The sequence below is a fragment of the Silurus aristotelis genome, assembly GCF_946808225.1.
Source record: "Silurus aristotelis genome assembly, chromosome: 14".
NCBI lineage: Eukaryota > Metazoa > Chordata > Actinopteri > Siluriformes > Siluridae > Silurus > Silurus aristotelis.
Window position 1 is genome coordinate 8,879,648 of NC_139587.1, and position 13,233 is coordinate 8,892,880.

Sequence of the window (13,233 nt, forward strand, 5' to 3'; positions counted from 1 at the left end):
ACCTTAACATCTTTAGCTCTGCTACCTCCAGCTCCACCTCCTGTCTTTTACTCAATGCCACTGTCTCTAATCCATACAACATTGCAGGTCTCACCACAGTCCTATAAACTTTTCCTTTCATTCTTGCAGATACCCTACCATCACAAATCACTCCTGTCATTCTTCTCCACCCACTCCACCCTGCACTCTTTTATTATTTTTTTTACTTCCCTAACACACTATCTATTACTTTGCACTGTTGACCCCAGGTACCTGAACTCCTCCACCTTTTCCACCTTTTCTCTCTGCAACCACACCACTCCACTGCCCTCCCTCTCATTTACACACACATACTCTGTCTGACTCCCACTGACTTTCATTCCCCTTCTCTCCAGCGCATATCTCCACCTCTCCAGGCTTTTCTTAACCTGCTCACTACTCTCACCACAAATCACAATATCATCTGCAAACATCATAGTCCAGGGAGACTCCTGTCTGACCTCGTCCGTCAACCTGTCCATCACCACTGCAAACAGGAAAGGGCTCAGGGCCGATCCTTGATGCAGTCCAACCTTCACCTTGAACCAGTCTGTCATTCCTACTACACACTTCACTGCTGTCACACTGTCCTCATACATGTCCTGCACCACCCTCACATACTTCTCTGACACACCTGACTTCCTCATACAATACCAGAATACACGACAAATGTAAAAATACATAATCAGAAACATCAACATAAACTCAAGCAAGGTCTTATCAAATCCCTGCTGCCGACTGGGTATAGTTTGTGTCAGAGTAACTGGCAACCCGAGGTCGAGCTGGAGCACATTTGCAGTTAAAGGAAACAGGAGTCTAAATGAATACACTGCTTTTTATTTTATATCAAGGACATTGATATAATCTGGCAATAAGGAATTTTTCATATAAGGAATATAACATTATTTTTGCTGAGCAGAATAAATGACAAAATGGAAAAGTGTGCTTCAGCTTCCTGTGTGTCATATAGTCATATGGTGTGCCAAATCAGCAACATGCAAGTTCTCTTTTGAGGTCATGATGATGTGATTTTTTTTGTTGTGCATTTGTAGACAGACAGACAGATACTAAACATAAATTAACATTATAAATGAAAGAAAGAGTGCAGTAGGGTTTTAAACTTTCCTGACCCAAGAGCAGACTTAAAGTAAATGAAAAGTGGTAGTGAAGTGGAAACATGTAAAGTGGAAAAAAAAACAGCAGCACATATGGCTATGAATAGTAGATATTTAATTTCATATATGGTTCAATGAGCTTATAAGACGCAGAGCAGTGTAGTGAACAGTGACAGGGAAACTTTTAGTACAAATGACCTTCTGTACCTTCCTTCCTACAGTCGAGCTAAATGAGTTATTATTACAATTGTTAATTCCTTTGGCACTAAAAGGCTATTCCAGTATGACCACAGGAAAGAAAAGATGGAATTATTGGATATTATTATTGGAATGAATAGACTTAAGCTGTCTAATTAGGAAATGAAAATGAATGCACTTACCTGTGGGTGTTGTCACTGTGCACTCAGTATAAGGCAATTGATTTAGTCCCTCTTCAACTACAAGCCTAATCTAAGAACAAGAGTAAACATGTATGTCTTAGTGCAATGGCAAATCACAACACTTTTAAGCCCTTCATTTAAATCACTGGTTTAGGTCGAGTAAACTCTTATGTAAAGGAAAATCTGTGTGATTTAACAAAAATTTAAATTCTACATTGTTCCAAATTATGTCTTTTTTTCTTCCATTTTCTACTGGTTTGATGGTACAGGTTGACAGACGAGGTCAGACAGGAGTCACCGTGGACTATGATGTTTGCGGATGATATTGTTATTTGTGCTGAGAGTAGGGAGCAGGTTGAGAAGAGCCTGGAGAGGTGGAGGTATGCACGGTTGCAGGAAGAAGACGTGGTGAGGGTGAAAGTAATAGAGAGTGTGTTAGAGAAGTGAAGAGTGCAGGCAGGGTGGAGAAGAGTGATAACAGGAGTGATTTGTGATAGAAGAGTATCTGCAAGAATGAAAGGGAAAGTTTATAGGACTGTGGTGAGACCTGCGATGTTGTATGGATTAGAGACAGTGGCATTAAGTAAAAGACAGGAGGCGGAGCTGGAGGTAGCAGAGCTGAAGATGTTGAGGTTTTCGTTGGGAGTAATGAGGATGGACAAGATTAGAAATGAGTTTATTAGAGGGACAGCGCATGTAGGACGTTTTTGAGGACAAAGTAAGAGAGGCCTGATTGAGATGGTTTGTAAATGTGCAGAGGAGGGACATGGGGTATATCGGTAGAAGAATGCTGAGGATGGAGCCGCCAGGAAGGAGGGAAAGAGGAAGACCAAAGAGGAGGTTTATGGATGTGGTGAGGGAAGACATGCGGGTAGTTGGTTTAAAAGAGGCAGACGTAGAGGACAGAGTGGTAAGGAGATGAATGATCCCCTGTGGCGACCCCTAATGGGAGAAGCCGAAAGAAGTAGTCGTCGAAGTCTAAATGTTGTTGACTTTTTTAGGATAAAAAAGATGACTACTTGTTTGCTTTTAAATGTTATGTGAGTTTAAACATTTTGTTTATAAGTTAGTAAAGACCACTGTTATTTAAATAAAATGAATGAAGGAGGGTGTAATGGGGTATACTGGGCTAGTGGTGTGACATAAAAGGAATAAAGCACATAACTAAAAATAATCAAAATTCCAATTGGTTGTGGATCATTTTCCCTTAACAGCAATAAAATATTTCTGTGTAACAAATCTTTTTCTTCTTTCGGCTGCTCCTATTAGGGGTCGCCACAGTGGATCATCTGTCTCCATACCCCCCCTGTCCTCTACATCTGCCTTTTTCACACCAACTACCTGCATGTCTTCCCTCACCACATCCATGAACCTGAAATGATGGGAATAACATACACTACCCTGCAATTTGTTTTCCTAAATGATATGACTGCTGAATTATCAGGCAGTAAAAAAACACAAAACAAACCAATACAACTTGTTAGAAAAAACATTCTTTGGACATTAGAAAAGACACAAGTGTGAAGTTGTGAGAGTTGCAGATTCTTCTCCAAGATGCTCAGTAAACCTTAAAAACCAATTTCCTTTAAAAAAAAAAGGAATAAATCAATGTTTATAGACCTTTGTGTTATTCTTTACCCTTACATGTACCTTTTGCCCTTTGGAATGGACTGCATGCAAATAGACACAGTATATGTAAAATCTGAGCTACTGATTTGCTTGTGCTTAAACATGACTATTTCAGCACTTATGGGAACTTTCATGGGGATGAGTTATTGTGGTATTGGGTGAGATTTTGTACATGCTTGATTCTGAGCCTTACCAGTCTGTCAGCACAGAACACAAATTCTCCTCTGCTTGTGGTTCTATGGGAAAGACATTGAAATGTTAAAGTTGTACACGTGTTAGTTTTAGGTCATATATGATACAGGACACGGTTCAAGCTCACTTGTCCCTGATTATGGTCTGTAGTTCACGGATTTGGTCAGTGAGGGATAGAAGCTTCAGCTGGATCAGGGGGTCGCTGTTTACTGCAGCTTCACCATTTTTCTCCAACGCCTCGCTGTCAGAACTCTCGCCATTGGCAAAACGCACCTGCTTCATTGTATTCTGTTCACAGTTACTACCACGTGCACCCTCTTGATTATGGCAAGGCATGCTGTGTCACGCAGTGTCTAAAAATAAGCTGCCTATGAAACGTGCGATAGTTAATAGGATCATATGAGACTCATATTAGAGAAGAAATCTAAACAGAAAATGCACGAAGAGACAACGTGTCTTCTCACACAGCGGCAACACGTGACCGCACGATCTGCCCTACATGATGTGTTTTGGACAAACCGAAACGTCACATCCTTAACAGTTGAGCGCTAAAGTTGCGTTATATTTTTGCATTTTCTAAATGTATTGAATAGTTTGAAAAGAAGTGTCTTGTTACACCAATTTTCCCCTCGCGATATCGTTATTTATATATGTCTAAAAATCTGCCCGAATGCTCTTTTTTTTTTTTTTTTACTGTTAACACATACATTAATTTAGCGTGATTTTTGACACGGGGTTATGCGCAGACGTGTGCGATAGTTGACTTTCTTCAACGCACCGTTTATTCTCGTGACTTAATAACATTAAAATCGATGAAACAAGATTGTAACATATTGTAAAACAACAAACAAACAAAAAAACGCATAGTGATATAGTTAGAATATATGCATTTAATGCTTTCCTGTGGTGCTTTTTACCTTTTAATCATTTTTTCTGTGTTTCATAAAATGTATTTTTCTGGTACCCACAAAGTGGTGCTTAATGTGGGATTAGAATAAGCACACACTCAGAGCAGCAATGAGCACAACATATCTTGTTTTTGAGGGCTGATTGTTCAATAATAATAAATGTTCCAAAACAACAGATAGCCAAGAGTTGAAGAGGGTCATGAAGCAGCCATAAGTAAATTACATTCTACTTTCTAGAAAATAATAATGAATCAGTTCTGCCATCATTATGAAAAGTACCTGAAAAAGAGTGTTTCAGGAAAATGATGCCGCATAAAGAAATGTTTAAAAAGTCATTTTTAATTTGCATAAGAGTGTTTATCAAGACCGTGGGTTGACTGTTTTTGGGGGTATTTCCATGGAACTGCCTGGCTGGAAAAAAAAGCCTTCTTAGACACCACAACCATGGATCATGAACTTAATTTATTTCTTTTACTTGGTATTTTAACTTTGTTGTTGGATTTGTTACTGTTGATAATGATTAGGCCACAACATTCCCTTCCAGGTCCTGATAAAGGTGCTTTTTACTCGTCACATGTACATTACGGCACAGTGAAATTCTTTCTTTGCATATCCCAGCAATGTTAGTAACTTGGATCCTAGGGTTAGCCATGATATAGCACCTCTGAAGCACAGCCAGTTAAGGGCCTTGCTCAAGGGCCCAAGAGTGGCAGCTTATAGGGACTTGAAGCCCTGACCTTCCTATCAGTAACCCATAACCTCAATCGCTGAGCTACCACCTCCCTGTTAAACCCCTAAACCCAGTAATATACACCAGCTCAAGTCTAAAGCATGGTTTTATTTCATTTTTTTATAGCACTTTTAACAAAGGACATTGTCTCAAAGCAGCTTTACAGAGATAATAGGTTATAAAGTTGTAAAAAGAATGAATACGTTTACTGGCTGTAAGTTTGTTCCTTATACATTTGAGTTTATTCCTAATTAACGAGCCAGTGGTGACTGGTGAGGAAAACTTTGGAGGAAACCTTGAGAGGAACCAGACTTAAAAGGGAACCACATATGGGTGGCACCGAATGTCCATTCATTATAGTTTTATCACTATTGAGGTGCACTATTCAGTAAAACGTGCTTAAATGTTTCTTATAACCGAAACCTAAAATGAGAACAGTGAAAAACTGCACTTTAAACTAGTAGGAGTGTGTTATATATGTTCTTTTAGTGTAATTTCCAAAAAATGGTAATAAAAATAGGGAATAGCGCACCGACATGCGCAACCGGTGTGCGCAAACTTTGAGGTGACTTCCGCGCGATCACGTGACCACAGTCACCATCATGGCGCCGCTCTTGGTCCCGGTATGGTGCGGCTTTCACATGCAGAGAAGAAACTTAGCTCTTCTGCTTCAGCGGTCGAGCTCTTATCACGTTTGGAGCTCTAATAACAAAAACGGTGCTGCAGAACTCCGAAAGAAACCGAGGAGCGCTTATGAGGTACATTTAAAATGAAGTGTCAGACTTGTGTGTCAACCTAATGGAGCTAGCGGCTAACTAAGTAACAACAAGGACGGACGAGCTAACTAGGCTAACATCGCCTCTTATCTGTAGCTACAGTTCTAATGGTTTGCATAAACTTATATATATAGAATATATATAATATTCAAATAAGCATTCAGTTGTTGTTTGTGAGAGGGAAATAAAAACTACTTCACTTACGCTTGAAAGTGACTTTACGACCTATGACCATGTTGTATTGTGAGAAATAACACTGAGAATCACGATATTTGAGTACAGTATTAATACATTTAATACTCATGTATATAATTTCCGTCCCGTCCTATAAAAAGTTTAATTAAAGATTTCAATGTAAACAAATTGTCTACTGGGGACATTTCTCCAAACACCTTTCTACTCCTTATGCAAATGTGGAGTAATTTCTCTGTATATAAAAGAATATACAGACATATAAACTATAAACTTAATATGGAGTCGTTCAGGCTTCAGGTTTTTGTAAGTATCATGTTAGGGCTGTAGCTATCGATTATTTTAGTAATCGAGTACTCGAACAATTATTCCAACGATTGTTATTGTTATTAAAGAGCAATGCTAAATATACAATAGAAAATAAGACAGGTCTCTTAAAATGAACATGTCACATGTTTCCATTGAAATAAAATGAACATTTAATTGCAGAAATTTTATACAAAAATATCTGAAAACTAAACCCATTCAGTGTACAGTGTTTTCTTTATGTTTTAGTTTGAAATGATCGCAAACTTTGGAAACTGTCATTTTCTTTGGCCTATGGAAGCCCGTTTTCACCACCACCACAATTACGCCTTTTTTCCTCGCAATTTCCTCGCAAATTTTCTCTCAATTCTGTCTTTTTCCTTTTTGATTCAGATTTTTTTTCTCTCCTTCTGACTTTTTTCCTCTTCTCTTAATTGTGACTTTTTTCCCTTTCAATTCTGACTTTATTTCCTCTTAATTCAGACTTTTTTTTTTCTCAATTCTGACTTTTTCTTACTCTTAATTCTGACTTCCTTTTTTTTTTCCTCAATTCTGACTTTTTTTTCTTTTCTCAATTCTGACTTTATTTATTGTAAACATCCAACATCTGTGGTGCATCCACTGGTAACCATGTTGTCAGCCTAAAGTTTGAAGCCGTTGGTGTATGTCTACTTCATCTGCCTTGTTCCGTCTCCTCCAGAGCTGATTGTTAGACAGAGTTCTCTCCAGGGATCGGAGGTGTAGTTTGATACCATGCGAATCTATTGACTGTAGCCCATTTAATTTTCAATGTGTAAAGCATTCTGGCACTACAGAGGGGGTAACGTTGCCCATTTGGATAAAAAAAGTCAGAATTGCAAGAAATAGTCTGAATTAGGCACACTTTTTTTTTTTTTTTATGTGGTGGAAACGGACTTCGATATGAATCTTCTCCTCAGCCCTCGCTGTTTTCTCCCTGTTCCTCTATTTTTTTCATTCTGCAGCGTCTTCAGTGTTTACCTGTCTAGAGAGCTCCAGAGTTTAGAGGGTGGTGTGTCAGTAATAATGGTCCCCTGGGCACACAGTGCTCCGTGTTTTGTTAAATGGACTATACGTGCTATATCGTTTCAGCCCCATACAATATAAAAATAAAAAACAAAAAGCCCTGAAGACCGTACAAAACAGAATGTAGTTTATCACAAGAGAAAGTAATGTTTTCTTTTAGTTTTAAGAATGAAAGACATCTTTGGTCATGGCAGCAAAAACTATTTCTTAATTTATACAATGCTGTAATTTCTGTCAAGAGCACATACAAAATACAGCACAGTGGTGGCGAGTGATTGTTAAGTGGGGAAAATCGGTGACGTGTGATTGATTGTTGGGAAACAGGGGTGGTCAGGGTTGGTCAATGGGAAATAGTAGTGATCAGTGGTTGGTCAATAGGAAACAGTTTTCTTCAATGATTAGTCGATGTGAAACAGTTGTGCTCAATGATTAGTCAATTGGAAACAGTGATGGTCAGTGAATAGTCAATGAAAAATAGGGGGAGGAATGATTGGTTGTTGGGAAACTGTGGTGGCTGGTGATTGGTCAGTGGGGGTTGGTGGGACAGAGTGGTACTTCATGAGTGATTCTTATTTTACTGTAGCATCGAGTGATTGTTGGGTACAAAGTCTTGTGCAAGAGCAGCTCTGTCACTCTTTACACACTGATTGGCCAAACCTGCTCTTTTAACCCTTTTTTTTTTTTTTTGTAAAGTAAAAGTCAAAGGGGTTTAAAAAGCCAAATATTTCCTTATCAAAATATCATGATGGATTATTATATAGGTTATATCAATATTGACTAAATGTGAGGAAATAATTACAGTAATGAAACAAATAAAACACATTGAAACTCTATTGATAATAAGAGAAGGGCTGAAAGATCCCAACTCAACTTTTTAGGCACAACAAAATAAGTTTAAACCCCAAAATTTGTAAATAATTTCAGGTGATCTACGATGTATAGACAACGCTTAATTTCTTCCCTAGAAAGTATGTCAGACTCACTGTGGTATAGAAAAATAGCTCATATGAATACACACACATTGTCCACTGCTCTGTTCATGCAGCTTAGGTGATTATTTCATGTCGAACATTGTCATCAGGTCACATGCTGGTCATCACCCTGTCAGCTAAACTTACTACTTAGTGTGCTATATATTATATAGGAAGTCATTCAGGATTCAACCATGAAACCAGGTTTCAGAGTTCACCTCACATATGTAGCTTCTTCAAAACTCTGTCACCAAATCTAACCCTGTTGAGTTCCATGATAATTTGAAGTAATCAGTAATAATTTAAGTAAAGTTAATCAACTAGATAAAATTAGTTTTGATGCCATTTTGCTAATGGATAATGGATTTGCTAGTGATCGTTTCAGAATAACTAATGAAGCAAAAGAATTTTCACATGTGGGTATTTTAAAGTTTCACAGCGCAAAGCTGCTAATTTCTGACACAACGCTGTGATCCAATGATACACCTACACTGTGATTTGTTCTACTTGTACACAGTCAATCAGCCCGCTGTTGCTCCAGACTAATAACACACAATACAAACAAAAATTAAGCAAAGTAACTTTTTCCAACAGTTTGTAGCAAGGTTGTAGCATCAAACTCAAAAAGACTCGAGGCTGTAATTGGTGCCAACGGTGCGTCAACAAAGTATTGAACAACGGCTTTGAATACTTATGTACATGTGAATTTTTAATTTTTAATTTTTTTTTTTTTTTTTTTCTAATACATTTGTAAATATTTAAAACACATTTCTTTCACATTGTCATATGAATTTATTCTATTTTGGAAAATAATGTGTAAAAAGTGAATCACTGTGAATACATTTCACTGTACATTTATATCAAATATAGTAGGATGCATGCTTCATCACTGGTCACTATAAAATGTATGCATGCTTTGTAGCTGTAGGCAGCAGCACAGTGCAAAAATTCATGCAGATACAGATCAGGATCTTTAGTACACCTTAAATATCTGAATGAAGTAAAAAAAAAAAAAGGCGGGGGGGATCTTTGTGAATTTGTAGCATGAATAAAACTCACAAGGGTTGGGTCGGGTATTATAGAAACTGCTGATCACCTGGGATTTTCACACAGAACAGTCTCTAGGGTTTACAAAATGGTCCAAAAAACAATAAGACCATCCAGAAGAGTAAATGAGTTGTTATATCCTACCTGGTAGGTCAAACTTGTCAACAAAGCGTCAAAACTGTCCCCCAATCAAGGGTGTGCTGTATTATTTTTTTTCATGGCATTTCAGGAAAGATTGCTATGTGAAAACCCCAGAAGATCTGATGATTCTTAAATACTAAAACCAACCCATCTGGTGTAAACATCCATGCCATGAAAACACAAAACACACAATGGTTTTTTTTTTTTGTTTTTTTTGCAAATTGTGCTGCTGCTGCTACATGATTGGCTGATTGGGATGTTCAGATGCTCCTAATCATGTGGACAGTGAAGGTTTGATATTGTAGTATAGATTAAATACATTATGTATACAATGGCATATTTTCTGGTGAAGTGCTTCAGTTGGAATATTGCATGAAATTACAGACTGGAAAAACTGGTCCTTTTTTATTTATTTATAAATTTTTTTTTTTTTTTATTTAAAGATCCGGCCAATTCTAGAGCTGTTAACAGCACCGAAAAGTGACTTCTTGATTATAGCAAAAATGAAAGTGTCTCAGTATTACACTAGTACCCACACTGAAGTGGCTCTTTAGCATGACTTGCCTTCACAAAGAGGATTTGTCGCATTGTCGCACGATGGCAGCTGGCATTCAAAGCAAATGTTTGTTACATATTGTGACTTATGCCAAGCTAAGATAAGGCTGCAAAAAGCATTCCCTCCCTCCATGAATGAGATTAGGTTGCCGCAAAACTCGCCCAGCACTTACTGAGTAATGACTGTAATGGCTGTGTGTGTCTGTCGATTATCAGCACTCAGGCTTGCGCAGATGCCCAACACTGTCACTTCTACAGCACTCAGGGAACTCAAATGGCTTTCCTATACTGTTTGAACAGATGCTCATTGATTGGTCTTTGACATTTCGTCTTGATTGATTTCCAATCAGGGCCATTCTCAGTGCTTTATTAGCTCAGTAGGTGAAACTTTCAAAACCATAAAGACTTTGGGTGGCAACATAAACACCATATCCCCAAACGTGTGTGGACATCTGACCATCGTACCCATATACTGGAAGCACAATTGTTTAGAATGTCTGTGCTGCAGCATTACAGTTTCCCTTCATTGGAACAAAAGAAGGTGTTACACTATGCAATTCCAGTTTTCAGTGGTGGACAAAGTACACAAAGCAGGTACTTGAGTAATAGTAGAGATGCAGTAGGTAAATATATTGATATTCATGAGTCAAACACAGATTAATATCAGCAAGTTAGAGTCAGTAGTTTCTTCATTATTTATTCCTCTCAATAATTCCTCTCTTCTGTTTGTTGTTGGACTGATTCTGAACTGTATGTTTGTGCTAAGTAGCTTGAATGTCTCCCCGGGTGAACCACGCCATGACCCAACGTCTTCCCCATTAATTAGTTTCAACTTTGAAACGCTCCTCTCTGCTTCAGTTATCGTCACTGGATGAGTTAGACATATTCTCAGAGCAGTCCACAAATTTGGACACATTTCTGAGAGCTCCATTTCATGTATAAAGATCACCCTAAATGCATTTATTGCGCATTAAATACACGTCATTGTGCACTATTTATCAAACTCTTAGAACCAAGAACCATACAACTTCTTGACTAATTATACATAAGGTACATACAACCTCTATATCCTTATGTATTTTAAATTACCCTTTTAAGCCGCACTGGAGATTCCCCTTACTCAACTCGTGCAAATTCTTCCCAAACGAAAATACTTGAATAAAGAACAGATACGCAAAAAAACTACAAGTGCTGCGAATAGTTAAAATTCTCATAGCCATGATCCATAATCTAGAGAAAAGCCATCCCTGAAGAGTGGAGGTTATTGTAACAGCAAAAGGGGCATACTTATGGGTGCATTGCTCAATAAACACACATGGGTATAGTGTCCGGGTGTCCAAAAACATTTGGTTATGTAGTGTGCATCAGCACCTTCTTTTTATGTAAAAAACAAACAAACAAACAAACAAAAAATACAATAGACAATAGTAGACAATGGGGGATTGGGATGTTTATCACATTTGCAAATATTGTAGAACTACAGTTACCACAAACAGTTTTACATTCAAGTCTCCCATTAGTGAGCTGATAACTTATACAATGATATAAAAAACACTTAAAGAGCATACGCCATTCCCTTTTAAATCCGGTTCCCCTTCAAGGTTTCTTCCTATCATTTCAGAGGGTTTTTCCCTTGGCTGACTTTAATCAGCGGACTCTTTAGGGATACACTTAAAGGGATAGATTAATTAAAATTGTATTCTTTATCTATTTCTTATTGTTTGGCTGCTTTGTGGCAGTGTCCTTTGTTAACAGTAAGTGTAAGAGTGTGTGTTTTAGATAATTCCATTGTACACACAATTAGAAAACAACTGAGGATTTGAAATATACCTACTTTATTTTTTGTTTGTTTGTTTGATTTCTCATCAGTGATTTAAATGAATTGTTTTATCAGCTGTGTATTTAAACACTCACAAAAACACAAACATTCCTAGCTTTGGATGAGCCCTTTATCTATTGCCATTGCTTTATAAAGTGTTCTGTGAGTGAGGTAGATTTCATGTCAAGTAGAAAAGTAAGTGTTGACTGTCTTCTCGACGCTGTGCTCGAATTAGATTACATTAATTATGTCACGGACAAACGTGTTCACCAGCCGAATGTGACTTTAGAATTTTTTCGTGATTAGGAAATGTGATTTTCCCAAAGCAAGGTGGTTACAGAGTCTAAAGCATGGACAATAGTTTCTGTGCTCTGGCATGTTTGTAAAAGTGTTCCTTAACTAGTGTGGTGTCTAATTAACCTTTTGTCAGAGATTCTTGCTACTAGGTGAGAGTCAGTATTCTACAAATATAGGTTTGTGCCTATATTTGTAGACCGTATTCTATTTGCCAAAAAAGACAAGACCTGTACAGATCTAATGTGGAGTAAAGTAAACATAAATCACAGACTTTTTTTCACTTTGTAACGTATTTTTTTACTTGTAAATTTGACACATTCTACTTATTTCATGGTAATATACTCTATGCGTGGACATACATACTGTACATATGTGTAATCGATAGAATCTCAGCCAGCAACTTTACTTTTGTATAAGGCCTTATAGCGCAGTGTGCTAGCGACAAAAACTTTTGATAGCCTCCACTCCAACTGATGTAAACCATATTTTCTTGAAGCTCAATTGTATACTAGGACATTGTCTTGCTGGATCAGGTTTGGGTTTTCTAGTTCAGGTGAAGAGAAAAGTTTATGCTACTACATTTATAAGTCCTTTAGTCGTGTGCCTCCAAATACGTGTTAAAAGTTTGGGAGAGGAACCACATATGACTGGAAAAGTCAGGTATCCCAATACCTTTGTATGTGTATGTATATATTTACTGTATATATAAAATGTATATAGAATGATCCGCTGTAGCGACCCCTAATGGGGGAAGTCAAAAGAAGAAGATGATGATCATGTATATGTATGTGACTGCCTTATGATAAGGTTACGTTGAAGGTAATCCGGGGAAGCTCTTAAAAACATCAAATCTAATATGTCGTCTTCTCCTGCAACATCATCACAGTTATCACCAATAGTGAAAACATCTGGGGTTGCACCGGATATAATTGAGCTGGCTGAGACAACCAAGGAAACCATAGACTGTATTTGCCTGTAATTGTGCATTCTGTTTTACTATTACTTTACTTTAACTTTTTTTTTTCTAATCAGTTTAGTATGAATAGAGTTCAGTATAAAGCACTTGCAACAGTCAATTCCTTATCAACATTTGCTACCTTTTCTTCTCTCTTT

The 13,233-nt window shown here is 37.6% G+C and overlaps 2 protein-coding genes across 3 annotated transcripts in view; one reads left to right on the top strand and one right to left on the bottom strand.

Annotated features, from left to right (window-relative positions):
- The window catches only part of LOC310736696 (uracil phosphoribosyltransferase homolog), a 31,598-nt gene extending 27,752 nt beyond the window's left edge, over window positions 1-3,846 (bottom strand). For both annotated transcript variants that reach the window (XM_083560463.1, XM_083560462.1), the window contains exons 1-3: window positions 3,462-3,846; window positions 3,336-3,378; window positions 1,514-1,583 (exon numbers count right to left, since the gene is read on the bottom strand). In XM_083560463.1, the coding sequence (XP_083416589.1) occupies window positions 1,514-1,583; window positions 3,336-3,378; window positions 3,462-3,670 (322 nt within the window). In that variant the 5' untranslated portion in view covers window positions 3,671-3,846. The remainder of the gene's footprint in view (window positions 1-1,513; window positions 1,584-3,335; window positions 3,379-3,461) is intronic.
- A 1,471-nt stretch (window positions 3,847-5,317) lies between these two features.
- The window catches only part of abcb7 (ATP-binding cassette, sub-family B (MDR/TAP), member 7), a 36,413-nt gene continuing 28,497 nt past the window's right edge, over window positions 5,318-13,233 (top strand). The window contains exon 1 of the mRNA XM_083560283.1: window positions 5,318-5,730. Within this exon, the coding sequence (XP_083416409.1) occupies window positions 5,575-5,730 (156 nt within the window). The 5' untranslated portion in view covers window positions 5,318-5,574. The remainder of the gene's footprint in view (window positions 5,731-13,233) is intronic.